Consider the following 27,279-nt stretch of genomic DNA (forward strand, 5'->3'; position numbering starts at 1 on the left):
ATGGCAGAAATATTTCAGCCACTAAGCTTAAAAAAGTTTTACTCTTCTTCCTTGAGACAGATGTTTAATAGTACAAATTCTTCAAACATCAACTCCTCACCAACACAAAGTTCATATTGAGAAGTCACTTCATGAATGCTGAAACTGAGAATTGTTTTCCTGTTCCTGAAAATGGTTTGAAAGCTTTGTATGTGCTCTCTTCAAAGTCAAATCATTTGTCGAGATAGTCTTCTCTATGCTGCAAGTAACTGGCTACTTTTCTTTTGAATATATTATGTGATCATCATTTACTGAGTTCAAAATGGCTGACAATGCCACACAACCATAAAACTCATCTTCATTCCTTTGTTCCAGAGAGGATTTAAAATGGTTTATAAGGTCAAATAAGACAGTGTATCATCAAATTGACTTTTTGCATTTAATGATGCAAAATAACCACCAATGATCATTATAAAGCCCAGATAGGCCAAAGATAATTCATCTTAAAAAAAAGTCTGTATATATCTTATTGTGTACTCATGTGAGAACAAGTACGATTTGATTGGTTCAAAGTTTTTCACTATTTGCACTATGGGCAGACTGAGAGATAGCCAGCATGTTTCTATGTGTTCTAAAATCTCATGGTATTCAGTGTCCATCTAAGGAAAAAATTCTTTAGTTCACTGACTGTTTTTGTAGACTGATGGAATTGATTATATGCACTGGCACAAAAAAAATTGCTACACCTCTTTACAGGTTTCCAATTCACTAGACATTCATTGCTGCAATAGCTTACATAGTGTACATTAAATGATTACAATTACAGATCAATAGCACAAGAGGTTCCGAGGTACCAGGTATCAACAATGCTGAAACACGAATATTAGTATTTGGTGAAAACGTCCATAGGTGACAGTACAGGCACTGAATCTGGAATCCAGTTAGTTGAACAGGTAATGAATACTGTCCTGGTATATGTTTTTCCACACATGCTCAACCCTTTTACATAGTTCTGTAAGAGTTGCTGCTTAATATATCACACAAGTCTCTTCTCATCCCATCATATCTCAGATGTTCTTGATTGGAGACAAGTCTAGAGATTATGCTGGCCAGGGAAATTTCTGCACATCTTGCTGAGCATGGTGAGTTTCACAGACAGTGTAGGGTGAGCACTACCTTCCTCTTGCAAGAATGGCAAAATAATAGGTCTAACAACATTCTATATATAGTGAGCACTGGTTAGCAACCCTTCCAGAAACCCCAAAAGTGAATGAGAATTGTAGCTTATCGCACCCCAGACCATAAGGCCTGTGGTGGGGCCAGTGTGTCTTTGATGAACACACTCTACGAGACAGGCTCACCGAGACCATGTTGTATGCACAAAAGACCATCACTTGTGTGCAAGCGAATCTGCTTTCATTGCTGAAGACCACAGTGTACCATTCCATCTTCCAAGTGATCCTCTCACAGAACCAGTCTCGCCTTGCTTGTTGATGCTGTGGCATTAGTGGAAGAGGGGCTAGAGATCTGTGTACCTCTATTCCCACTGCCTTTTCGTGTTGACACATCTGGGCTCACAAGCCCTCTTCTCTGTGCTGTGGTAGCTGTACAGTCTGCCACTGCTGCCCATACGATATAACAATCCTGGCAGGTGTCTGTGCTGCTCTTTCACCCAGAACCTTATCTACAGGTGTGAGAATGTTCACATGATCACTGATACTGACATCATTGTACAACTGACAAAGCACATCCAACTTGTGCGGCAATTCTCTGAAAGGACCATCCTGCGACTCAGAAAGCCACAGTTTGACCCCTTTCAAACTCACTCAGTTGGCTGTAGGAAGCATGAGTGCAACTCTGTTGTGTGGTTGTCTGCTTGCTTCACACATTTTAAAGTGGAGACTGTAATATTGTCCATAATCCTGTGATCTGAATTTTTACGAATCCAACAAGGTCTAAACAGCAGTTGGGTTTGCAACTGGAAATGCAGGACAGTCCCACCTAAATTAGGATGCTTTGTGACCCTGGTGATTTTGTGTAACAATGGCACAAAAAATTCAAATTAAAATGAATGTGACTTCATTATTGGCACAAAATCAGTATTTTATGAAACGTAACCAGACTGCATTCAGCAGTGAATAACAATATACTGTGGAACTGGAGAACATTGGATGTGTACCTAAAAGATTCTCTGCATTATGTTGGATGACTGTGATGTACTAGATGCTAACTGAACCAGTCTCAATTTCTTTCATCAGTAACCTCTTCTCTGAATGGTCAGATTGCATATAAAGCAGAGTCAGTCATCTTATGAAGATAGACACAAAATTATCATGAACATGAATACTGGTGTTGGCTTGTTTAGATATGGATGTTCTTAAAGAATAGCCATAGTTCCTAACAGTTAAGATTACAGATGGTATGCAGATACCTATGAAGAACTACCCTAATTATGAAAATGTTGTGACTCGCCGATCATTCAAAGCGCCGCCGCGCAATTACGCACGTCCTTTACATGCGGCGCTGTCTACCAGCCATGCAGCAGCTGCGCCACCTAAGCGGTCAGCCGAGCAGCGGCCGCTAGACTGGGACTCAGTGCTCATTCGAATGCTAATGTGTACACATGTCTTGCTTGTCAACTTACTCTGTGACTTATATGTGTTGTGTTGTTCTGAAATAAATGTGTTAAACTTGACGTTATAACAATTGGCGACAAGGATGGGATTTTCCCTTTTCACTGTTGACCCACAGGGTTCCATGGCTACTGTTGAGCAACTAATTCAAAATCTCCTTGAACAGCAAACGCTTCTAACAGCGGCAATTCGTGATTTCATCATGGCGTCAAACGCGGGGCGTTTCTCGTCGTTGGCTATACCTCCTTTTCCTCCTTACGATGAGACGGCGGAAGACTGGTTTGATTATGAAAAATGTCTTTGACAGCACTTCTTGGCATTTCATGTCACGGACGAACAACCATGTAAGTTTCTGTTCCTTTCCTGGATTTCACCTCAAATGTATCGGTTGTTGTTGCAATTGGCTCCTTTGAAGGATCCTGCGTCTTTGTCCTTTGCTGAAATGTGCTCACTTCTGTCTGTCTATTTTCAAAAGCAAACACATGTGGTAGCCTCTCGTGTTGCCTTTTATCGTTGTCAAAAACAGCCACATCAATCCTATTGCGCTTGGGCTGCTGAACTTCACGGCCTCAGTTGAAAGTGTCAATTTGTTACTGACATTCACAAAGAATCCTATGCCGATTTCATGCTACGGGATGCTATTATCTGGTCAGCGCCCGACAAAGAAGTTCGGCAACGTGCCCTTCAGTTGGCGAATCCGACTCTAGATGAAGTTCTCTCCATTGTGCAGTCTTTTAAAATTTCTCACACCGCTGGGGCGCAAATAGAGGCGTGGGGTGGTGTTGGGGAAATACAATCTCTGTGTGCTGTTGACGACTCATGCGGCGCATCCCTGCCGGCCGACGTGGCCGCAGTGTGCTCCCACACACAGCCTTGGCCTAGCCGTAAACAACCTGCTAAGAAACTGCAGCAAAATCCCCGGCAACTTCCTTCATGTCTGCGGTGTTTTACGAAACATTCACGCAACGATTGTCCCCAACATTGGGCTGTGTGTCACAATTGCAAAAAGAAAGGTCATATGTCTTCTGTTTGCAAATCCGACGCATACATGATGTTCATGAACATGACGCTGATTCTGATTCTGTGTTGTCTGTCAATTGCACTTCTTCCCTTTCAGGGAAGTTATTCCTCACTGCCCAAATCCTTGGTTAAGATGTTCGTATGCAAGTGGATACCGGTTCTGCTGCCACTGTAATTAATTCTCAGACGTATCTTCAGTGGGGTTCTCCACTCCTGTCACCTGTCACTCGGCAATTACGTACATACAATAAACAGAAGATTTCTCTCTTGGGACAGTTTAATGCTAAGGTATCTTACAAATCCGTCGTTCGCACTGTTCCCATATTTGTGGTCGACCAGACCAATGCAGAAAATCTTTTTGGTTTTGATGCCTTTCACGTTTTTGGGTTCTCCATAGATGACTCTGTCAATATTGTCTCTGATGCTATTCCTTATGCTCAACTGGATTTTCGTCCCTTTTTTTTCTCCTGGGTTAGGCCATGCAAACGACTTTGAAGCTCATACCATGCTCAAACCCACTGCTCGGCCTACGTTTTTTTGGGCTCAGCTCATTCCTGTGGCCCTTCATCATCGGGTAAAACGTGAGTTGGATCGTCTCACTACTTCAGGGGTCTTGCTTCCCGTCACTTCCAGTGAGTGGTCCTCTCCTGTCGTTGTCGTTGCTAAGCCAAATGGTGATATTCATCTCTGAGGCAATTTCAAAGCCACTGTAAATGCTCAATGCCTCATCGACACTTACCCTATGCCCCGTCCTGAAGAACTGTTCACTAAACTTGCTGGAGGCCAGTATTTTTCTAAAATTGACCTGTCAGAAGCTTATCATCAACTTCCTCTCGACGCTGATTCCCGGCAGTTTCTGGTCCTTAACACGCCTTTTGGCCTCTATCAATACTAACTCTTGCCATTTGGGGTTGCTAGCGCCCCTGCTCTCTTTCAGCGATTCTTGGAACAATTATTGCTCCCTGTCCCTGGGTGTGTCAATTACATGGACAACATGGTTGTCACTGGCTCCACCACTGAAGAACACCTTCAAAATCTCCGCACACTTTTTCATGTCTTACAGATTGCCGGTCTTAAGTGTAATCTTCAGAAATCACAATTTTTTCAGGCATCTATCACGTACTTGGGGTTTCAACTCTCTCGGGATGGTATTCATCCGCTTCAGCAAACTGTCGCTGCAAACGATGCCCTTCTTCAACCTACATCTGTTAAGGAACTGCAGGCCTTCTTGGGGAAAATAGCATACTATCACAAATTTTTACCATCTGCAGCTTCGGTGGCTCAGCCGTAGCATCGCCTGTTGCATAAAAACGTGCCTTTTCACTGGTCCGCGTCATGCGAAGCGGCTTTCCAGAAATTGAAGACTATGCTGAAACAGGCCCCGTGCCTGGCTACTTATCGACCTGGCCAACATCTTGTTCTTGCCACAGACGCCTCTCAATACGGGGTCGGTGCAATCCTTGCGCACTGTTTTTCTGACAGTCTTGCGCCTCCTTCACCAAGGGCACTGGGGTGTGTCTCGCACAAAATCTCTGGCGCGCCGTCATGTGTACTGGCCTGGCATTGACTCTGAAATAGCACACATGGTCGCTGCCTGTTGCCCTTGTGCGTCACAGGCCGCTGCCCCGAAGTCACCTTTGTCACCATGGTCTTCGCCTGAGAAGCCCTGGGAGCACATTCATGCTGACTTTGCGGGACCCTTTTTAGGTACTTATTGGCTCCTTGTAATTGATGCCTACTCTTACTTTCCTTTCATTGTCCGTTGCATATCGCCTAACACCGTGGCAACCACCAGTGCTCTGGCCCGCATTTTTTCTTTGGAAAGCCTCCCCTCTACTCTTGTTACTGATAATGGTCCGCAATTTGCCTCTTCCGAATTTGCGGATTTTTGTGCTCATCACGGTGTTACGCATGTCACGGCCCTACCATTCTATCCACAATCCAACGGTGAGGCTGAACGATTGGTCCGCACATTTAAGGCTCAGATGCGGAAACTTCTGACTTCTTCTGCTGCTGATGATGCGCTTCTCCAGTTTCTGGCGTCTTACCATTTCACCCTCATGGGCGACCACAGCCCGGCTGAGCTCTTACATGGCCGACAGCCATGCACGCTACTTCATCTATTGCGGCCTTCCACCTCATGGCTGTGGGTGCCTTCACTTGGCCAGTTCACCGCCGACGAACTCGTCTGGGTACGGGGATATGGCAGGCGGCCAAAATGGAGCCCGGGCCACATCTTAAGACACCGTGGCAGATGCCTGTATGACATCCAGATGGACACGGGTGTTGCAGTGCATCATTCGGACCAGCTTCGGCCTCGTGTGCCAACAGTGCCTGTTCTGAATGCCGCTACACCACCTTTGGCTCTACCTGACGCTCGGGATCTTGGCATCTCTCAATACTCACAACGCAGCCCTCTCACAGTCATCGCGATGCCAGCACAAGAACGGACGCCACCAGGAGACGTGCCCATGCAGGAACCGGATGACCATCCTCTGTCAGAGCAAATCTACTCGCCTCCTCGTCCAACGGAAGCTGACACATCACCCATGCCTCCTGTCGTATCATCTGGACTTGCCACAATGGGCAGATTGGTGCATGGGGCCCCAGCAGATTCGACCCCTACATCTCCTGTCATCTCGACCCGTTATCATCCGGGACACTTCCGTCCATACGGGAAGCCTCCTCCTCGAGACTTTACGGCGAGTCAAACAATGCCTATGGACGTTAGCCATCTCCAGGACACCTCCATTAAGACCAGTGCAACAATTTCAAAGGGGGGAAAAGTGTTGTGACTCGCTGATCATTCAAAGCACTGCCACGCAATTATGTGCATCCTCTATGTGCAGCGCTGTCTGCCAGCCATGCAGCAGCTGTGCCACCTAAGTGGCCAGCCGAGCAGTGGCCGCTAGACTGGGACTCAGTGCTCATTCGAAAGCTAATGTGTACACATGTCTTACTTGTCAACTTACTCTGTGACTTATATGTGTTGTGTCGTTCTGAAATATATGTGTTAAACTTGACGTTATAACAGAAAATCCTCATGTCAGCATTGCCACATACAACCATTCACTTGTAATCACTATGATTTTACTCTGTCCCCGTATGAGCATTTATACAACAATAAGAGACATGAACATTTTACATTTTTATCCTAATTTGATTTCTGTCCATCTTAATACCAAAGGAATTTATAGCACAGCAGAATTTCAAGCATTTGTCCACGCTGAAATTTCTGTTGTATTAAGATGCTCTAAGTTCACAGGATGTTTAAAGATGTCCTTTATTCTTGCAAGAGATAAACAACACACCTGGAGAAAGTTACTTGTTGAAATGTGGGCCTTTCTACTCAGTGGCGCATAATTATTCTTTGTGGATTTCTCTATAATTAGTCCTCTGTCTCTGATGCTGTTGTCAAGAAAAGCACTTACAACAGTATCCTAGATCTACAACTCATTTCAAGGTCTTACTGGCCTTGGAGAAGATTAGAGATTCTATGGACTGTGAACAGCATAAAAAGTGAAGTGGAGTCCTATTATTCCTCATGGCTATGGTATTATGTTACAGTATAGCCAGTGGCATTGATAAACAGATGCATGACATGTACACTGAACTACAGTCACAATGTCATACTTAATCTAAAAAAAAAAATGTTATACAGGTTGTCAGTGACTTACAGACATAATATAATCTCATATACAGACATAATATATGTACAGACATAATATAATTTCATCAAGGTCAAGAAATTATGGTAGGCCTCATATGGCTTGTACACCTGATATTGAGGAGTAGGTGTTGTAATGAGCAGAAGATGATACCAAAATAAGTGTGCAAAGAATGGGAGCTGCTGAAGGGATAACTTGTAACATAGTCAATTCTGCGTGAGCAGTTACTCTATTCATATCAATTACAGTCTGTGAAAGGTCTCATATCATAAGACCAACATGCAAGATTGTAGATCTGTGAACTGCATTTTATTTTCAGATGGGGCGTCATACAATAAATTACCAGAAGAAATTTGCAGAGAAAAATTCAAATCCTCAAGTGATCATGTAAGCAGGGCCTCAGTTTATTAACATAGAGGGAAGACATCAGGATCACTTTATTATTTATGTGTGAGCAGAACTTCTAAGTAACAGGCTCATAGGGTCATATATTTTATCAGATAAATTGACTATTAGCCTCATGCACTTTACTAGGTAAATTAAAAAGTTCTGTTGATCATCAGTTTCAGTCTGACAAATTACCCATGTGCATCATCACATTTTCTGGGGCTCATATGACAGGTTTTATACAAATGCACACACATATTTATTGAGAGATGGATTGACTGATGAGGGGTAGTAGCATGGTCTCCCCAATCCCTTGACCATAATCCGTTAGATTTCTGCCTACAGGGACATTTAAAAGCATAAGTGAATTTCATCTCCAACTGCAAATGGCAGCTCCAGTGTTTGCCAGGTGTGTCTGCATGGGTTCATTATTCTTTGAGAAGAAAGGCTGAAGGATGTCTGAAATTGAAATGGTGACCACAATGAACATGTCCCATAGTGCCAATGGACAGATGGATACTATAGGAAAGAATGGTTTGTATTTCAACAAGTATGTGCTTCCAGGCATATGTTTGCAGGACTTTTTTTTTTCTAGTTTTGAGTGTCACTATTTCATGTAGGAATATGGATGCTCTTTTTAAACAGCCTGTGTATATGCAGAATGAGTTTTTGTTGTGGACAACTAATGCTGAAAGAACTGAATGGTTATGTACTGTTCTTCACACAAACCAACATTTATGGACCTGCAGTTCACAATCAAGAAGTTGGAAGAAAATACTTCTAGGCAATTCTTAAGTAAAATGATCATGTTGTAAAGATTACACTAAATTTCTCCTTATAAATGAAGTATATTGATCAAAAAATGCTTGAAGAGTTTCAGTAATTAAACAACTTAAAGAGGCCCATAACTGTGGAAACACTGTAGTTCCCCTGGACTTGTCCAGCAGAGCTACTTGATAAATTCCTTATGTATATCCACTGCACACTTTCAACAGGAAAAGGATCTCTCTGATATGACTGTGTGTTCATTTCAGTGTGAGGCTGTGATGCTGCACGTTCCAGACAAAGGCAATTTCCAAGGGTTGTTTCTATAATCAAACAAGTTTTGACATTAATTATTAATGAAACAATTGATCAAACCCCAGAGAGGAATTTTTATCTGGTGTGCAGACAAAGTTTCTATGCACCAAAAATGCACTGTACATATGTATGTATATTAAAATAACCTCAATTCACCACTGAGGTGTTAACTGCAATTTCTCGTAATTTGTTACTTTGAGTATTAGAATGAGCAAAGGATCCGTCCATCACATAGCTCATGTATTGAGACGTTGGCAGGCGTATAAATGACACTGAAAAATCTGCAGGTCTTTGTGGCTGTTGTCATCTATATAAATAAAAATCAGTCACCACATGTGTGAAGGATCGTCACCTGAGAATGGCTTGGCCGATCTGCGGAAAAGTTAGAAATTAACATCAATTGCCGCATATATGAAATCTCATCAATTAATAATGGCTTGACAGATTTGGTTGGTTTTTCTCTTTGTTGTGTTGATAATTGTCAGGACAAGGTTTGTACCAAAGAAAATTTTTGGAAAATCCACTGAAAAGTCAGAAATAAAAATCAGTTGTGAAAGATCATCATTTGATGATTTTTTTTCCCAAAGTTATGGATCATCATGGTATTCTTCATAAAAAGAGAAAATAAAGAAATTACATTTGGTTTGACAGTTCTGCTGTCACATATTTTCATAACAAAAGATTTAGTTTCACAGTTTTATATATGTAAAATATAAATACATAAATGTAATATATAAAGGGTAAGCATTATTACCAAAAATCATGAAAAGCTCTTGACCAAATTACTTCCAGTCTTTACATGACACTCTAATGAACATTCAGACTGATGTATGCTATATATTTTTGTAATATGTTAGATATATAAATATATATGTAATACATAAATGGGAAATATTGTTACCAAAAATCTAGAAAAGATCTTGGCGGATTTACTTCAGATTTTTGCACAATACTCTACTGGAGATTCAGACAAAAATGGACATAGAGAGGAGGAGATGGACAATTAGAAGGGGGAGGCTGTTATGCACAGAGAGATGGGGGTATGAGAAGATATACGAAGCTACTGAATGTTCAGACAGAAATGGACATAGAGAGGGAGCAAGAGGTCATGCACAGAGAGATGGGGGTAGGAGGAGATGTATGGAGAAAGGGGTGATGAGAAGCTGGGCTGAGGGATGGAGAGGGAAGGAATTTATGATGTATATTTAATTGTTATACATATTTAGCAGTTGACTGCTTGACATTTCAGTCCTTCTGCTAGGAACTTTTTCAGGATCCCACATGTCTCCCTTAATAATTGAAAACTGAGTGCCCCAGCTGAGGGACTGAAATATTGAGCAGTGACAAAGTTTAAAGAGGAATATAACATGGTCTAACAACTCAGAATATTTTATCATCAAAGACTGTAAACATTGCTGAGTTTTCAAGCAATGTCCTTCTTGACTGCTGTGCATGCACACACACACACACACACACACACACACACACACACACACACACACACACACAGACAGACACACACACACACACACACAGCTACATTGTACTGTTGGTTACATTGTCCCAGCACTGTAGACTTCCTGAGAGGAGGGACTGTGTCAAGTGGAGTATACAAAAGGAGCAAGAGACTCTGAGGGGAAATGTGGGGTGGAGGGAAAGGAGCCTGAAGAATGGAGGGGAAATGTATCAAGGGAATGGAATAGGAATGCAGCACGGCAACCCTGCCCTGGTGCTGTTAGGGCAAGTTGCATGTGGCACACAATGGACACAAGTGAGCTGGAAATGGGAGTGGGGGACTTAGAACAGAATAAGGGGAACACCATGGAGAGAAAAGTGGGAATGTGGATTAATAAAGTGATATGGGATGGAGGGGGTTAGTAGAGACTGATGCCTTCTAAGAACAATTTCCATTTAAGTAATTCAGAGAAACTGGTACTGGAGGAGGATCCAGGGGACACAGCTAATGAGCCAACTGCTAAAGTTGAACATGATCTGCTACTGTCTTGGCAACAGATTGGCAGTATCCATTGTTTTGGTTCTATCAAATACTGGGTGCCATTTTTTGTTCAAGGAATTTATCTTATATTACAGATAAAATGAGAGCTAACTGAGCAGCAGATTCTGCATAGAGCTATTAGGCCCCCATTGGACTTCGTTTTATTTTAGGAACTTTGCTGTTTCTTAATGTCACTGACACTACAAAATGTATCATTAAATTCAGCAGTGGTGCCGAAAGTGTTCTGGGGCAGTACTCCTGCATCTTCTTTCATAAAGGCACATTTGTAAAAAGAGCTCAGTACTTCTGCTTTGCTTTACTTCCCCCAATTTTACCCCCTGTGTCATCCATGAATGTTCAAACATTAGTTTTGGTGCACTGACAGCATTTGCATTATGACCTGAACTCCTTGTATTTGTGAGAGGTCTTTCAATAAGATTATGATGTGGTAGTTGTTGGAGGCTTGGCATTTTTCCCTTTTGGCAGCCAGATGTGCATTATTTATCATTTCTCAATATGTAGCACCATAGCTTAATTTCTAAAATTTTAAGTGCCAGAACAGAACACACCTCTTCAATCATACAACAACCCCCCCCCCCCCCCCCCAATATAAAAATCAAAAGTTTCAATTTCTGAAAACTTGTGATAATACTTACAATGAGGAACCTTTGACAAAATACTGTTCTGAAAATCAGGTTTTTAAAACATAATGTCTTATAATGAAAACAACAAAACCACAAAATTTAGTATAAACAACAAGTCAAATGCTACCATCTGTTCCCCATAGCAGTGGCACTTTGCTTCATAGTTCTGCTCAAAAAATATTGGAACAAGTTGGTATTCTTCATGACTATAACACCATGTTTTCAACTGCAGCCAGCCACAATGTTCAAACAGTTGCACTGCAGGTACTATTAGACAATGCTTTCAATATGCTCTTAGATTTAACCCAATAATATCACTGCTATCCTTTTAGGTTTTTTTCAGCTTTCTGTACCTAGTATTGTGAGAGATTCATTGCTTTTAGGATTGCTTTAAGCTCTGGAACTTTAATTTAAATGCTTTCACAGTTGAACACTACCATTTTAATAGTTTCATCTATGGTGGTTGGGAATGGAAAAGGCATTTCTTTGGGTCTTACACCAATACTTTGGTGTTTCCTACACCTATCACCATCTGGATTAGATGGAGAGCTACCTAGTCTGAACAACACTTCTGTACATCCCAGTCACAGCCAGCTACATAGAGAGCAGCCTTGGATGTGTAATGCACCCTTGAAACTATTTAGGGTGACTATATAGGTCTCAGTTCCATGTGGAAAGTCTAGGAAGTTTCAGCCTAGTTCATAAAAGAACCTTCAGAATCTCTTGTTGAAGCCATCCACTCAACTCAGAACCAGAGACTTTATCTGTTTTGGGATAAGATGCAGCTTGTGAACTTTGTTGAAATTCTGTGCACGCAAGTGTTGTTCTCAGCTTTCTCTGCAAGTTGTAAGAATGAGCCAAGCAGCCGAGATAACAGGCATCTTTCATTCCAACGTATCCCACAACCTTCACTTGGCTGCACTTCAGTCTATCAATGGTTACCATAACATCATCTTCAACATATTGAATGAAGCATCCAGACATTTACATTGAGGTAGACAGTGATCCTCCCCATCACTTACTGCCATTGCCACAGGTTGAATTGCTGGTGGTTAAAAGTCCTCTATCCTTTTGTGGTTGCCTCCACCTGAAATTGGACATAGCAACCAGTCCACCAGATGAAATGTGCCTTAGTTTCACTCTCAGTGAAAGACAGTGATGCTTGTTGGTTAGGGGAATGGGTGTAATACCCCAAGTTCTCCACTTTGGAAAACAAGGGGAATGTTCCCTTGAGGAAGAAGGTTGAAGAATTATGAACATATGAATGGCATAGGAAGTCATTGCTGATTTATTTAGATGAGAATTGTTATTACAACAATACCTTTGATCCTGTAATCCTCCTGATCTGTCTCCTAGTCACTACTGCACACTCACCTCCATCCCTATGGACATGCCTCTGACGTCACTTCATTAATCCACATTCACACTCTTCTCTCTATGATCTCTTACCTCACCCCGTCTCTCTCTCTCTCTTTTTTTTCTCCCCCCCCCCCAACCTCTCTCTCTCTCTCTCTCTCTCTCTGTCTCTCTCTCTTTCTTTTACATTTCAGTTGTTAATGTGAACTGGTGAGTACTCATATGTGTCACTATTAGTTAATACATGCAAGATATTTCTGCACATTTGGTAAAATCTAAAAGTGCATGGCCTGATGTAAAACCCCTATTTTACAATGCATCTAAGGTGTACACCTATGCAGCAGCACCCCAACTGTACATGTGCGGAGTTGCACACTGGTTCATGTTGCCCAATTACACTATTCATGTAAGACACGCTTTGTGTGAATCCATGCATGTGCACTAGATGGCAATGTCATGTAAATCTTGTAGGGAACTGTCTGATTTCTTGTGAGGTCATTCATTCAGATTAAAAATTTCCGAGAGCTCAGGGTTTGGATTTATTAAGTAATTGTTTTTATTTTTGTTATTATTATTTATTAAGTAATTGTTGTTTCTTTATGTAACTATCATGGAATAATCTTACTACTGTTCTGAATTATGGGCTGAACTATTCATTTTATGTTATGACACTGGGTAACACAAGAATATGTTTACCTAAATTTAAGTTTATAAAGTATTTTGCATATGGAGCATGCAGTTGCTTTTGGAGCTATTGCCCTGTTGGTGCCTGTATTCTTTAGGATTAGGGTACAGTAATGACACAGAGTGATATGTCTTTGGATTCAGACCTGGTTGGGAAAAAGAGATGAAGGCTGTGGCATATATTTCCTGTTAATGAAGGGATTGAAGACTAAAGATCTGAAGAATTTCATTACTTCATGTAATAAGTAACTTCTTATGAGGAAAAATATATGTCCCGCTTTGTGAGAGTACGTGAATACTAGTTGCTCCAAAAATTGCAACTGTCTGGATTCATCCTGCAGAATTCATGGTATTTTTCTTGTTGAGAGACCTCACAAGAAACCACAGCCGTACTATGTTTCATATTTATGACACTGTATGTGCACACCCAGTAATTCCTTTTCTTTTTCAGTTTTTTAAGCTATAAAAAGTCATAAGCCACACTAACATCCTCTTCAGAACAGCTCAAAACTGCAAGTGAAGGTTAAAAACTATTTGGAGGCAAGTGACAAAGGTGGATACTAAAGCTGTGGAGCAGCAAGATAGAACTAATAATAGTAAAGCAGTGTTGCCAAAGGATCATCTGGGTCAGTGAGTAATGATGACCAATCCTTATGTGCCAAAGGGAAAAAAAAGCTCTGTATTGCAGTATCAGGGTCCCCTCCAGATGACTGAAATGACATCACCTGTTACTGTCAAGTTACAGCTCCCGAGTCAACCCACAATAATTCATATGAGTTGAATTAGGCCGCATAAGGGTAATACTGGAAAGCGCCTCCTTTGTTGGCAGGACCTATGAAAGGAGGGAGGCAAAAGTCAAAGAAAAAGGGAAAAAGAGAAATGTGAGGCAGGGAAAACTAGATAATTCATAGCGAGCAAGACTCAGCATTATTCGCTTAGACCTCGAGCAAAGATAAACAACTAACAGTGGTATTTTCTTTTCCTGCAGGGCACATGGTGCTACCCCAGAATGTGAGGAAGCAGACACAACACTTGCAGTGAGTTCAGAAAAGGAAGCAAACACAAAGCAGGAAGTTTCATCTCGCTAAGCCTGCTGTGCTGTTGTAGGATGGTAGAAACCATAAAGACACATTCCATCAGCTGGTGTCATGTTCTCAAGACAAACAGTCATAATTATGTCAGACCATCAGTGGACCTTGAGAGTGTATTGTAAGATTTGAGCAAACTGCATTTCAGGATAGATAATCAGACAGGGTTCAGTGGTACACAGGGGGAATACTAGCTATTATGGTCAGCATTTGCACAGTTTCAGACTCAGTTGCACTGATCCACAGAGTTAATCCTACAAGTGAGATGGAAAAGGGATGGGTGAATACAGGTGGTCGAATTTTAAAGATTGCTGATCCACTCACAGCTCATCATGCCTCACATGCTCATCATGCCTCACCGGTCCCTGCTGGGCACAATAGCTATGCCGCACATCGACACAGCAAGCATTGAGGGAAGACTGGACTTACTACACATAACAGTAGCACATTCCACTGTCTCTGTATCAGCAATGTGTCATCATGCCAGTCATTCCCAGTGCCTGATGCTAGCCACCACCTCTGCTGGTATATTACAAGGATATGAAAATTCACCTTGAGGGTCATCCAGAAATTGTAATAAGTTATTACTGAAATAAAGGCTTTGTAGTTACTGTCAGGAGTCAACTGCCATCCACACCCTCCATCCACACCCTGCCTTCTTCAAGCAGAGAACCTGCAACTATGATTGTCACATGATTCTGCTCCTTTTACAAAGCCAAAACACCAGTGGAACCTTCAACTAAGGTGTCCCAACAAGTTGTCAGCTACAGGGCACTGTTTTTTCAAGACTCATGCATTAGAAACTGAATGTACTAGGACTTTATCACAGACTTCAAAATACTGGGACAGTGTCATTAGAGGGGCCATCAAAATTTACACCAAGGGCAATCTAATCAGCCAGGACTGCAGCTATTGTAATGTTGGGAACCAGCAATGAGTTTAATTAAGAAGACATTCAGCAAACACAATAGTCTGGCAGTTTGAGTGGATGGAATGACTACACTTACACTACCACAAATGCCAACTCCATCATGCCTGTAGCCACCATCTTTGTGGGGAGGGAATATAAGACTGCCATGTGCCAGCCCCTGCCACCATGAGCTCTGTTCAGCTGCACACCTGATGCTGACAACAAGTCTGATCACCTAAATATTGTGCTCATTGGACACTATTAACTGGAAGCACACCAGAGGACAGTTCAATCAGCAAAAATGTTACTTGTGATAATTGATATCTTTCCAGATCACTTTTAAGAAAAACGTCCATTTCAGGGCATATGTAATTTAACAAAACTAGACACATACATACTTTTGACTTCATATATTCTTATTAACAATGTCCTATATATACTTGTTCTTGGATTGACTGTATACTGAACATTGCATGTGTTGTCATTTGCGGTAATTTACAATCCCGTTCAGCGTTTATTTGTTGTAAAAGCAATATTGTGAAGACATTATACAATTGTTTCTTAACTATTAATTACTACAGTTCCTTACAAACTGATATTTTCCTAAGGGCAACATACCATCATGTTTTGAATGTGGCCTTCTGCCATGATATATGGGAAGTACTAATGCTTTTGACATGTTGAGGTCTGGTGAAGACAGGGAGAGAAAATAAGTCTCAGTAAAGCAACCATCAAAGGCAGCATGAGATACAGGAATAATTTTCATCAGGCATACTGTAAAGTTCACAATTTACTCCTTCACTGCTTCTGACTACCCCCTATTTTTTGCGCTGTTGATTTTGGATTTTGTGTAACTTTTTCTTCCATTTTGTAATTGTACACTTACTTTTTAGTTTTCCTTTGTTTCCTTTAGACTTTTCTTTTGATGACAGCACCTTTAAAAGTTTTGAAAAGTAGGAACTCAAATGTATGATATATGACAATTGATTGTCATATAGTGGAGGCACAAACCAGTGAACAGGTACATAAATTAGGATTTGGATATTGTTGAAGATACTTTGAGCTTATGTTTGTTATTGAGGGACATGGACGCACATCTTTCATCATACCCTAAAGCAATGCATATCCTTCCCAACCATTCTAAACTGCACTTTGTTCTCTCCCCAGTCTATGAGATACACTTGTTCATAAATAGCCTGTTGGCTTCTGTCTCACATTTTTCAGGTAAACTTTGTTGGACAATTTTTCTGATGTTTCGCCAGAATGAACGGCTAGCATTTGCCTACAGGCAGATCTACCATCAGACTAAATTTGGCAATGGTATGGTATGCACAGGAGTGAGTTAGACAAAGCACCGTGAGTTGGGCAACAGTACAATGCAGCCACTTATTCTGAAATCTGCCTCTCATACCCACAGGGCAAGGTGGTCAAGCATAATGTGAGCTCCTTACCAATGCATACAGACAGTCCATTTGCTTTTGTTTTCATTTCAGCAAGTTCATGAACTACATGGTGCTCCATGGATCAATAAGAATGTTCATCTTGTCTCAGACACATTTCCTTTTTCTTCCTATGGTCATATAACAGGGCAATGCACTCTTATCACTGAGGACTGTACACCTTCAAGGTTCAGTGATTGTGATGAAATCTTTATGCAAATGCCATTTACATTGCATACATATTTAAGAACAGATCTTATTTGTCAGTCGGCCATTTATTAATTTGTGTCAAATAAATATAATTATGACAAAAAGAAAGAAAGAAAGAAATTACAAAGTGAGAATGTGTGGATATCACTGTTTACAAGTCAATTGTGCAGTGAGTTGGCTTTACTGTCACAGCCATGCACTATGTTCAGGGAAGAGGCTATGGTGACAGTAAGGTGGTGGGAATTGATAAATGGCATGTTTGTCATAAATGCATTTACCTGACACAAGTCAGTAAACAAACAACTGACAAATAAGGTCTCTTCATAAATTTCTAGGCACTGGCAATTAAGGTAAATGGCGTTTGCACCATAAATTGAATATTAATCTCAGAGCATACACAATCCTCAGTAAATGAAAACAAAATGAATGGACATTGCCAAATTAACTTTTGTACTCATTGGTGAGACACTTGTATTATGCTTGACGTTTGTGATACGTGGCTAAGACAATCAGACTTTGGAATACGTATCTGCATGGTACTGTTGCTCACCTGACATTGCTTTGTCTGCCTCACTCTCATGCAACCACACCAAAATCTGGCCTAACACTAAATGTGAATGCCAGTGTACACTGGGTGCCACTCACTTGAGCTGGCTGTAACTGTCATTCTGCATTCATGGATTTCTGTGGTATGGTTCCCTCAATATCAATGGCTGTTTCAAGATCCCTGTGCCATTTAGATTCTCAACCTCCTTACCCATATCGAAACCCTCCATCCTCCCCCCACAAAACAAAACAATTTCTGAATCATAAATGTGGATAATGTCACATCAACAAAAACTGCAATCCTGCAATCCCCCTGGATCCAATCTCTACCAGTCCCCATCTTCACCCACTAACACTCCTGTACCCAGAGTCCTCCTCCCTCCTCCTTCATCCCTCTCCCTACATATTAAATCAGTGTTTTACATATCTCAGTCGCTTACTTAGCTAGGTCTATAGATTGATGGACCCTCATCCCTGTGCTTTCATTTGTTGACTTCTTCTCTCCTTTTACTGTGCAGTTTCGAGCCCCAACAGCTTCAATATCCCCTCAGCAGCCAAGTCATATCTTCTGAACCTTTGTGAGCAAGTCTTGTTTACATGCCTGTTGCTGACTTCTCTACTATTCAGTGAATTGTTACCTTTACTCCTAAATTATTTACATTACCATAAAAAATCAGGTGTACTTCGGAAATTGTCTCTCTGTCGTGCTTCCTTTACATCCTTTGTGGATTAGATCCATTTCTTCTGCTTTGCATGTTCCAAATTACCTTTCTTGGTGAGATATAATATGAGGCTACTTAATGTGACAGGATCAACAAAAGATTAGCCTACAGCTATTTTCTGCTGAATCATAAATGACTGAGATGAGCTGCTTCCCATTAAGTAACTGACTTTCCCTATCAAAAAGCCAAATACCTCTTTTATGTATTGTTACTTTCATTATTCATTTATGGAGAAAAATGTTAATTTACAAACCTATATCGGTCATTATGTTTTTAGTGAACAAAGATAGTATATACATTCTTCTGATAAACAAAATACTTATTTAGTGTAAGCCACTGATAATTTTTTAAAACAGTTCTATACTGTTCAGTGAAAATTTGGAAATATATTCTGGATTTACCCAGTACATTGCTATTATTAAAAAATGAGTTTTACAGAACCTCTTGAATTTGTTTTTTGTTCCAACAATTTCACGTCGTAGTTCTGCACTTGCAATTTTTTCTTCTTCTAACAAATTTTCAAAATGTTCCTTGATGTTAATAACATTTGCATCGACTTCATCTTCTAGTTGTGTTACAATGCTTTCATGTTCCTGTACTCGGTCCTGAGTTTCCTTGAGTAGCTGTAATGCAAGACATGTTTATCAGTCACTTAATAGCAAATTGATTTAAAAATAACTTATAAAAAGAAAATTTCCCTTCAGTTTCAAATAAGAAAAGTGAAAGGAAAAGATATATTCTAATGAAACTAATCCAGTGGGTTATTTCCTATAAAATGTCAAAATTCTAATACAATTCTCACTAAATTCTGTCTTTAACCTGTGAAACCCACCTCACACTTTTCTCACTTGGCATGCTGAGAGCCAAGGATCAAGGCATTTGTTAGATACAATGATTCTCAGTTTCCAAAAATCATTTGACTAACTACCACATCTATGCTTATTATCAAAAGTACAATCATGTGGGGCATGAAGTGAAATTTTTGACTAGAGTGAAGTATTTTTGGTGGAACGGCAAGTTATCTTGGATGGAGAGTCATCAACACATGTAGAAGTAACTTTGGATGTGCCCCAGGGAAGTGTGTTGGCATACTAGGTGTTATGCTAATTTTCTATTTTAATGATCTTTCAGGCAACATTAACCTTATCAGTACAAAACAGGTGGGAGAGTCATCAGGGGATGGGGTACTTTATGCCCATCTTATGCAAGTATTAAATCTAATCATGAAATTTACATTTCCAAATTTTAAAGAAAATGTTTATTGTTTTCAATGAACAGTTCTACCAGATATTTTCACGTTCAGAATCTTTCTTACAAATCAGTATTTCTTTAAAAAGTATGTTGTTAATGAAAGTCGACAACAGTTAACAAAATTTGAACAGTATTTTTTTATTTTTATGCAGTGATTCCTGAAGACGGGCAGCAGCCTTTTCAGTAGTTGCAGGGGCAACAATCTGGATGATTGACTGATCCGGCAATGTAACAATAACCAAAACAGCCTTGCTGTTTTGGTACTGCGAACGACTGAATGCTAGGGGAAATTACAGCCGTAATTTTTCCCGAGGGCATGCAGCTTTACTGTATGATTAAATGATGATGGCATCCTCATGGGTAAAAATTCCAGAAGTAAAATAGTCCCCCATTCGGATCTCCGGGTGGGGACTGCTCAAGAGGACATCGTTATCAGGAGAAAGAAAACTGGCATTCTACAGATTGGAGCATGGAATGTCAGATCCCTTAATAGGGCAGGTAGGTTAGAAAATTTAAAGAGGGAAGTGGATAGGTTAAAGTTAGATATAGTGGGAATTAGTGAAGTTCAGTGGCAGGAGGAACAAGACTTTTGATCATGTGAATACAGGGTTATAAATACAAAATCAAATATGGGTAATGCAGGAGTAGGTTTAATAATGAATAAAAAAATAGGAGTGTGGGTAAGGTACTACAAACAGCATAGTGAACACATTATTGTGGCCAAGATAGACATGAAGCCCACACCTACTACAGTAGTACAAGTTTATATGCCAACTAGCTCTGCAGATGATGAAGTAGTTCATGAAATGTATGATGAGATAAAAGAAATTATTCAAATAGTGAAGGAAGATGAAAATTTAATGGTCATAGTAGGTGAATATGGATTGGGGCCAAGAAATGAAACAGGAAGCCATCTAGTATAATTTTGCACATAGCATAACTTAATCATAGCTAACACTTGGTTCAAGAATCGTGAAAGAAGGTTGTATACATGGAAGAACCCTGGAGGTACTAAAAGGTATCAGATAGATTCTATAATGGTAAGACAGAGATTTAGGAATCAGATTTTAAATTGTAAGACATTTCCAGGGGCAGATGTGAAATCTGACCACAATCTATTGGTTGTGAACTGTAGATTAAAACTGAAGAAACTGCAAAAAGGTGGAAATTTAAGGAGATGGGACCTGGGTAAATTGAAAGAACCAGAGGTTGTACAGAGTTTCAGGGAGAGCATAAGGGAACAACTGACAGGAATGGGGGAAAGAAATACAGTATAAGAAGAATGGGTAGCTTTGAGGAATGAAATAGTGAAGCAGCAGAGGATAAAGTAGGTAAAAAGATGAGGGCTACTAGAAATACTTGGATAACAGAAGAGATACTGAATTTAATTGATGAAAGGAGAAAATACAAAAATGCAGCAAGTGAAGCAGGCTAAAAGGAATACAAATGTCTCAAAAATGAGATCAACAGGAAGTGCAAATTGGCTAAGCAGGGATGGCTAGAGGACAAATGTAAGGATTTAGAGGCTTATCTCATGAGGGGTAAGATAGATACTGCCTAGGTTCTAAGCAAAGAAGGGAAAGCAGAAAGGTGGAAGGAGTATATAGAGGGTCTATACAGGGAGAATTAAGGGAGCTATAAAGTTTCATTTAGTTGTACATTTGTTCGCTTGAGGCGCTGTTGACTAGGCGTCAGCGTAAGTTGATGCTAAGATGGTGACCGCTCAACAGAAAGCTTTTTGTGTTATTGAGTACGGCAGACGTGAATCGACGACAGTTGTTCAGCATGCATTTTGAACGAGGTATGGTGTTAAACCTCCTGATAGGTGGTGTATTAAACGTTGGTATAAACAGTTTACAGAGAATGGGTGTTTGTGCAAAGGGAAAAGTTCTGGATGGCCGAGAACGAGTGATGAAAATGTAGCACGCATCCAGCAAGCATTTGTTCGCAGCCCAGGAAAATCAACTCGCAGAGCTAGCAGAGAGCTGCAAATTCCACAATAAACTGTATGGAGAGTCCTATGACAAAGGTTAGTTATGAAACCTTATCGTCTGAAATTGGTTCAAGCACTGTCTGCAGCTGATAAGATTAAAAGAATCGATTTCTGTGATTTTATCCTTGCTCAAATGGAAACAGATGAATCTTTCGTTTCAAAGATTGTGTTTAGTGATGAAGCAACTCTCCACACTAATGGGAAAGTCAACCGTCACAATGTCTGTATATGGGGCACTGAGAATCCGCGGGAAACAACTCAGTATGAACGTGACTCGCCTAAGGTGAAAGTTTTCTGTGCCATTTCAGCCAATAAAGTTTTTGGTCCCTTTTTCTTCGAAGGTGCTACTGTAACTGGACTACAGTATCTGGAGACGTTAGAGAATTGGCTGTTCCCTCAGCTCGAACAAGAAGCACAACAATTCATATTTCAGCAGGATGGAGCGCCACCACTTTGGCACTTATCTGTCCATAACTACCTGAATGTCAACTACCCGAGGCGATGGATTGGCCGCCAGGCAGTCCGTGACAGAGCACTTCATCACTGGCCTCCAAGAAGCCCTGATCTTACCCCCTGCGATTTTTTCTTATGGGGGTATGTTAAGGATATGGTGTTTTGGCCACCTCTCCCAGCCACCATTGATGATTTGAAACGAGAAATAACAGCAGCTATCCAAACTGTTATGCCTGATATGCTACAGAGAGTGTGGAACGAGTTGGAGTATCGGGTTGATATTGCTTGAGTGTCTGGAGGGGGCCATATTGAACATCTCTGAACTTGTTTTTGAGTGAAAAAAACCTTTTTAAATACTCTTTGTAATGATGTATAACAGAAGGTTATATTATGTTTCTTTCATTAAATACACATTTTTAAAGTTGTGGTATTCTTTTTGAATCACCCTGTATTATGGAAATGGAAGAGGAGGTAGATGAAGATGAAATGGGAGATATGATACTGCGTGAATAGTTTGACAGAGCACTGAAAGACCTACGTCGAAACAAGGCCCCGGGAGTATACAACATTCCATTAGAGCTACTGATAGCCTTGGGAGAGCCAGTCCTGACAAAACTCTATCATCTGGTGAGCAAGATGTATGAGACAGGCGAAATTCCCTCAGACTTCAAGAAGAATATAATAATTCCAATCCCAAAGAAAGCAAGTGTTGACAGATGTGAAAATTACTGAACTATCAGTTTAATAAGTCACAGCTGCAAAATACTAATGCGAATTCCTTACAGACAAGTGGAAAAACTGGTAGAAGCCGACCTTGGGGAAGATCAGTTTGGATTCTGTAGAAATGTTGGAACTCGTGAGGCAATAGTGACCCTACGACTTATCTTAGAAGAAAAATTAAGGAAAGGCAAACCTACGCTTCTAGCATTTGTAGACTTAGAGAAATCTTTTGACAATGTTGACTGGAATAGTCTCTTTCAAATTCTGAAGGTGGCAGTGATAAAATACAGGGAGCGAAAGGCTATTTACAATTTGTACAGAAACCAGGTGGCAGTTATAAGAGTCGATGGACATGAAAGGGAAGCAGTGGTTGGGAGGAGAGTGAGACAGGGTTGTAGCCTCTCCCCAATGCTATTCAATCTGTATATTGAGCAAGCAGTAAAGGAAATGAAAGAAAAGTTCGGAGTAGGTATTAAAATCCACAAAGGGGAAATAAAAACTTTGAGGTTCGCTGATGGCATTGTAATTCTGTCAGAGACAGCAAAGGACTTGGAAGAGCAGTTGGACAGAATGGACAGTGTCTTGAAAGGAGTGTATAAGATGAACATCAACAAAAGCAAAATGAGGATAATGGAATGTAATAGAATTAAGTTGGGTTATGCTGTGGGATTTAGATTAGGAAATGAGACACTTGAAGTAGTAAAGGAGTTTTGCTATTTGGGGAGCAAAATAACTGATGATGGTCAAAGTAGAGAGGATATAAAATGTAGACTGGAAATGGCAAGGAAAGCGTTTCTGAAGAAGAGAGATTTGTTAACATCCAGTATTGATTTAAGTGTCAGGAAGTCGTTTCTGAAAGTATTTGTATATAGTGTAGCCATGTATGGAAGTGAAACATGGATGATAAATAGTTTAGACAAGAAGAGAATAGCAGCTTTCGAAATGTGGTGCTACAGAAGAATGCTGAAGATTAGATAGGTAGATCACATAACTAATGAGGAAGTATTGAATAGAATTGGGGAGAAGAGGAGTTTGTGACACAACTTGACTAGAAGAAGGTATCAGTTGTTAGGACATGTTCTGAGGCATCAAGGGATCACCAATTTAGTATTGGAGGGCAGCTTTTGTAAGGTACCTGAATGCAAATGTCTACTCCTTGCAGATCAATTTGCAATCTGTGTTTGGAAACTGATTGACATGGCCCATCATTCAATGACAACAGCAACTTAAGTTGGGTTTGAAGCCAATTGTTTTTGTTGACAATGCATAATACTCATTTATGATCCCTGTCAGTTTGGATGTTGTTATGACCACTGTTCTTTCACTATGTCAAGTGCTATCAGTGATAGAACATTTCTTGTAGACACATTGGACAGGATGTTTTGATGTGACAATAAATGGTCATAGACATGTCTAGATGTGATAAATTCTTTCTGCTATTCTGTTACATCTCCACATTACTGTGATGATTCAGTTTTTCTCTGTTATCACTTAAATCATTGGTAGAGACTCACATGACTGCCTGGTACCATTTTGACACCGGTGTGTTGCGGAGGGCACTTTATGTGTTGACGGGCAGTGTATCAGCAGTGCGCAAGTAGCAGCATTACTGCATTTACTAGGCAAGCTTGTATTTTAATAACTGTTTAAATGTTGTGTCGAATTGTTTGTGGTCTCTGTAGATTAGTTCAGACGTTCTTTGCGCAACAGATTTTAGAATGGATAGGGACTGCAACTGTTGTGTTTGGATGCGGGCTTAGTTGGCGTTCCTTCACTCACAGCTTCAGGCAGTGTTGGCTTCGGTCACACAGCTTGAGGCTGTTGCAAATGGGCATCACTGTGGGGGTCCGGATGGGGGCTTGTCGGGGATGGCCAGCTCGTCCCACGCATCCCCCGATCGGACTACGGCTGTGGCTGCCCAGGATACTGCCCACATTGATACTGACCCCTTACCCATGGCAGAGTGGGAGGTCGTCTGGAGGAGTGGCAGGGGGTGAAATACATTCTGGAGGGCTGAATGGAAGGCCTCTCCAGTTTGGCTGACAAACCAGTTTCAGGCTCTGTCTCCGGCTGATACTGATCTTCGGCCGAACATGTCCTGTTCCAGAGGTTGCCGCTCAGTCTGCAAGATCCAGGCAGTTGCAGAGGGTGGGCTTCGTGGTAGTTGGGAGCTCCAACATCAGGCGCATAATGGGGCCCCTTAGGGATATGGCAGCAAGAGAGGGGAAAAAAACCAATGTGCACACCGTGTGCATACTGGGGGGAGTCATTCCAGATGTGGGAGGGGTGCTTCCGGATGCCATGAAGGGTACAGGGTGCACCCATCTGCAGGTGGTTGCTCATGTCGGCACCAATAATGTGTGTCGCTATGGATTGGAGGAAATCCTCCTTGGCTTCCAGTGGCTATCTGAATTGGTGAAGACTTTCAGTCTCGCTAGTGGGATGAAAGCAGAGCTCACCATTTGCAGCATCATCAACGAGACTGACTGTGGACCTTTGGTACAGAGCCGAGTGGAGGGTCTGAATCAGAGGCTGAGACCATTCTGCGACCGTGTGGGCTGCAGATTCCTCGACTTGTGCAATAGGATGGCGGGGTTTTGGGTTCTGCTGGATCGATCAGGAGTCAACTACATGCAGCATTCAGCTACACAGGTAGCAGGGGTTGTGTGGCGTGGACTGGGCAGTTTTTTTAGGTTAGATGGCCTCGGGAAAGTACAGAAAAGGCAACAGTCTCAAAGGGTGCGGGGCTAAGTCAGAACATGCGGGGACCAAGCAGTAATCGGTATTGTAATTGTAAACTGTCAATGCTGCATTGGTAAAGTACCGGAACTTCAAGCGCTGATAGAAAGCACCAAAGCTGATATCGTTATAGGTACGGAAAGCTGGCTGAAGCCAGAGATAAATTCTGCTGAAATTTTCACAAAGAAACAGACGGTGTTTAGAAAGGATAGATTGCATGCAACCGGTGATGGCGTGTTTGTCACTGTTAGTAGTAGTTTATCCTGTAGTGAAGTACGAGGTGCATTCAAGTTCTAAGGCCTCCGATTTTTTTTCTCCGGACTGGAAAGAGATAGAAACATGCGCATTGTTTTAAAATGAGGCTGCGTTCATTGTCAATACATCCCAGAGATGGCAGCACTGTATGGCAGATGGAATTTTACGCCAGCGGCGAGAATGAGAACTGTTTTAAATACTTAAACTGTCGACGTTTTCCTTACTTGAACAGCGTGCAATCATTCGTTTTCTGAATTTGCGTGGTGTGAAACCAATTGAAATTCATCGACAGTTGAATGAGACACATGGTGATGGTGTTATGGATGTGTCAAAAGTGCGTTCGTGGGTGCAACAGTTTAATGAAGGCAGAACATCGTGTGACAACAAAACGAAACAACCTCGGGCTCGCACAAACCGGTCTGACGACATGATCGAGAAAGTGGAGAGAATTGTTTTGGGGGATCGCCGAATGACTGTTGAACAGATCGCCTCCAGAGTTGGCATTTCTGTGGGTTCTGTGCACACAATCGTGCACGACGACCTGAAAATGCGATAAGTGTCATCCAGGTGGGTGCCACGAATGCTGACGGACGACCACATGGCTGCCCCTGTGGCATGTTGCCAAGCAATGTTGATGCACAATGACAGCATGAATGGGACTTTTTTTTCGTCGGTTGTGACAATGGATGAGACGTGGATGCCATTTTTCAATCCAGAAACAAAGCGCCAGTCAGCTCAATGGAAGCACACAGATTCACTGCCACCAAAAAAATTTTGGGTAACCGCCAGTGCTGAAAAAATGATGGTGTCCATGTTCTGGGACAGCGATGCCATAATTCTTACTGTTGTGACTTGCCGATTATTCAAAGTTCCGCCGCGCAATTACGCACGTCTTCTAAGTGCGGCGCTGTCTGCCAGCCATGCAGCAGCTGCGCCACCTAAGCGGCCAGCCGAGCAGCGGCCGCAAGACTGAGACTCAGTGTTTAATTGAATGCCGACTTGTACACAGGTCAACTTACTCAGTGACTTATATATGTTGTTGTGTTGTCCGAAATATACGTGTTAAATTTGAAGATTTAACACTTACACATTGCGTTCCAAAGGACACTACTGTAACAGGTGCATCCTATGAAAATGTTTTGAAGAACAAATTCCTTCCTGCACTGCAACAAAAAGTCCGGGAAGGGCTGCGCGTGTGCTGTTTCACCAAGACAACGCACCCGCACCCGCTAATGTTACGCAACAGTTTTTTCGTGATAACAACTCTGAAGTGATTCCTCATGCTCCCTACCCACCTGACCTGGCTCTTAGTGACTTTTGGCTTTTTCCAACAATGAAAGACACTCTCCATGGCCGCACATTCACCAGCCGTGCTGCTATTGCCTCAGTGATTTTCCAGTGGTCAAAACAGACTCCTAAAGAAGCCTTCACCGCTGCCATGGAATCATGGCGTCAGCGTTGTGAAAAATGTGTACGTCTGCAGGGCGATTATGTCGAGAAGTAACG

At 41.4% G+C, this 27,279-nt stretch overlaps 1 protein-coding gene across 1 annotated transcript in view; it reads right to left on the reverse strand.

Annotated features, from left to right (window-relative positions):
- LOC126150528 (cilia- and flagella-associated protein 57-like) overlaps positions 1–27,279 on the reverse strand; it is a 329,352-nt gene that overhangs the window by 64,644 nt on the left and 237,429 nt on the right. The window contains exon 12 of the mRNA XM_049915882.1: positions 18,804–18,985. Within this exon, the coding sequence (XP_049771839.1) occupies positions 18,804–18,985 (182 nt within the window). The remainder of the gene's footprint in view (positions 1–18,803; positions 18,986–27,279) is intronic.

The sequence above is a fragment of the Schistocerca cancellata genome, chromosome 2, assembly GCF_023864275.1.
Source record: "Schistocerca cancellata isolate TAMUIC-IGC-003103 chromosome 2, iqSchCanc2.1, whole genome shotgun sequence".
NCBI lineage: Eukaryota > Metazoa > Arthropoda > Insecta > Orthoptera > Acrididae > Schistocerca > Schistocerca cancellata.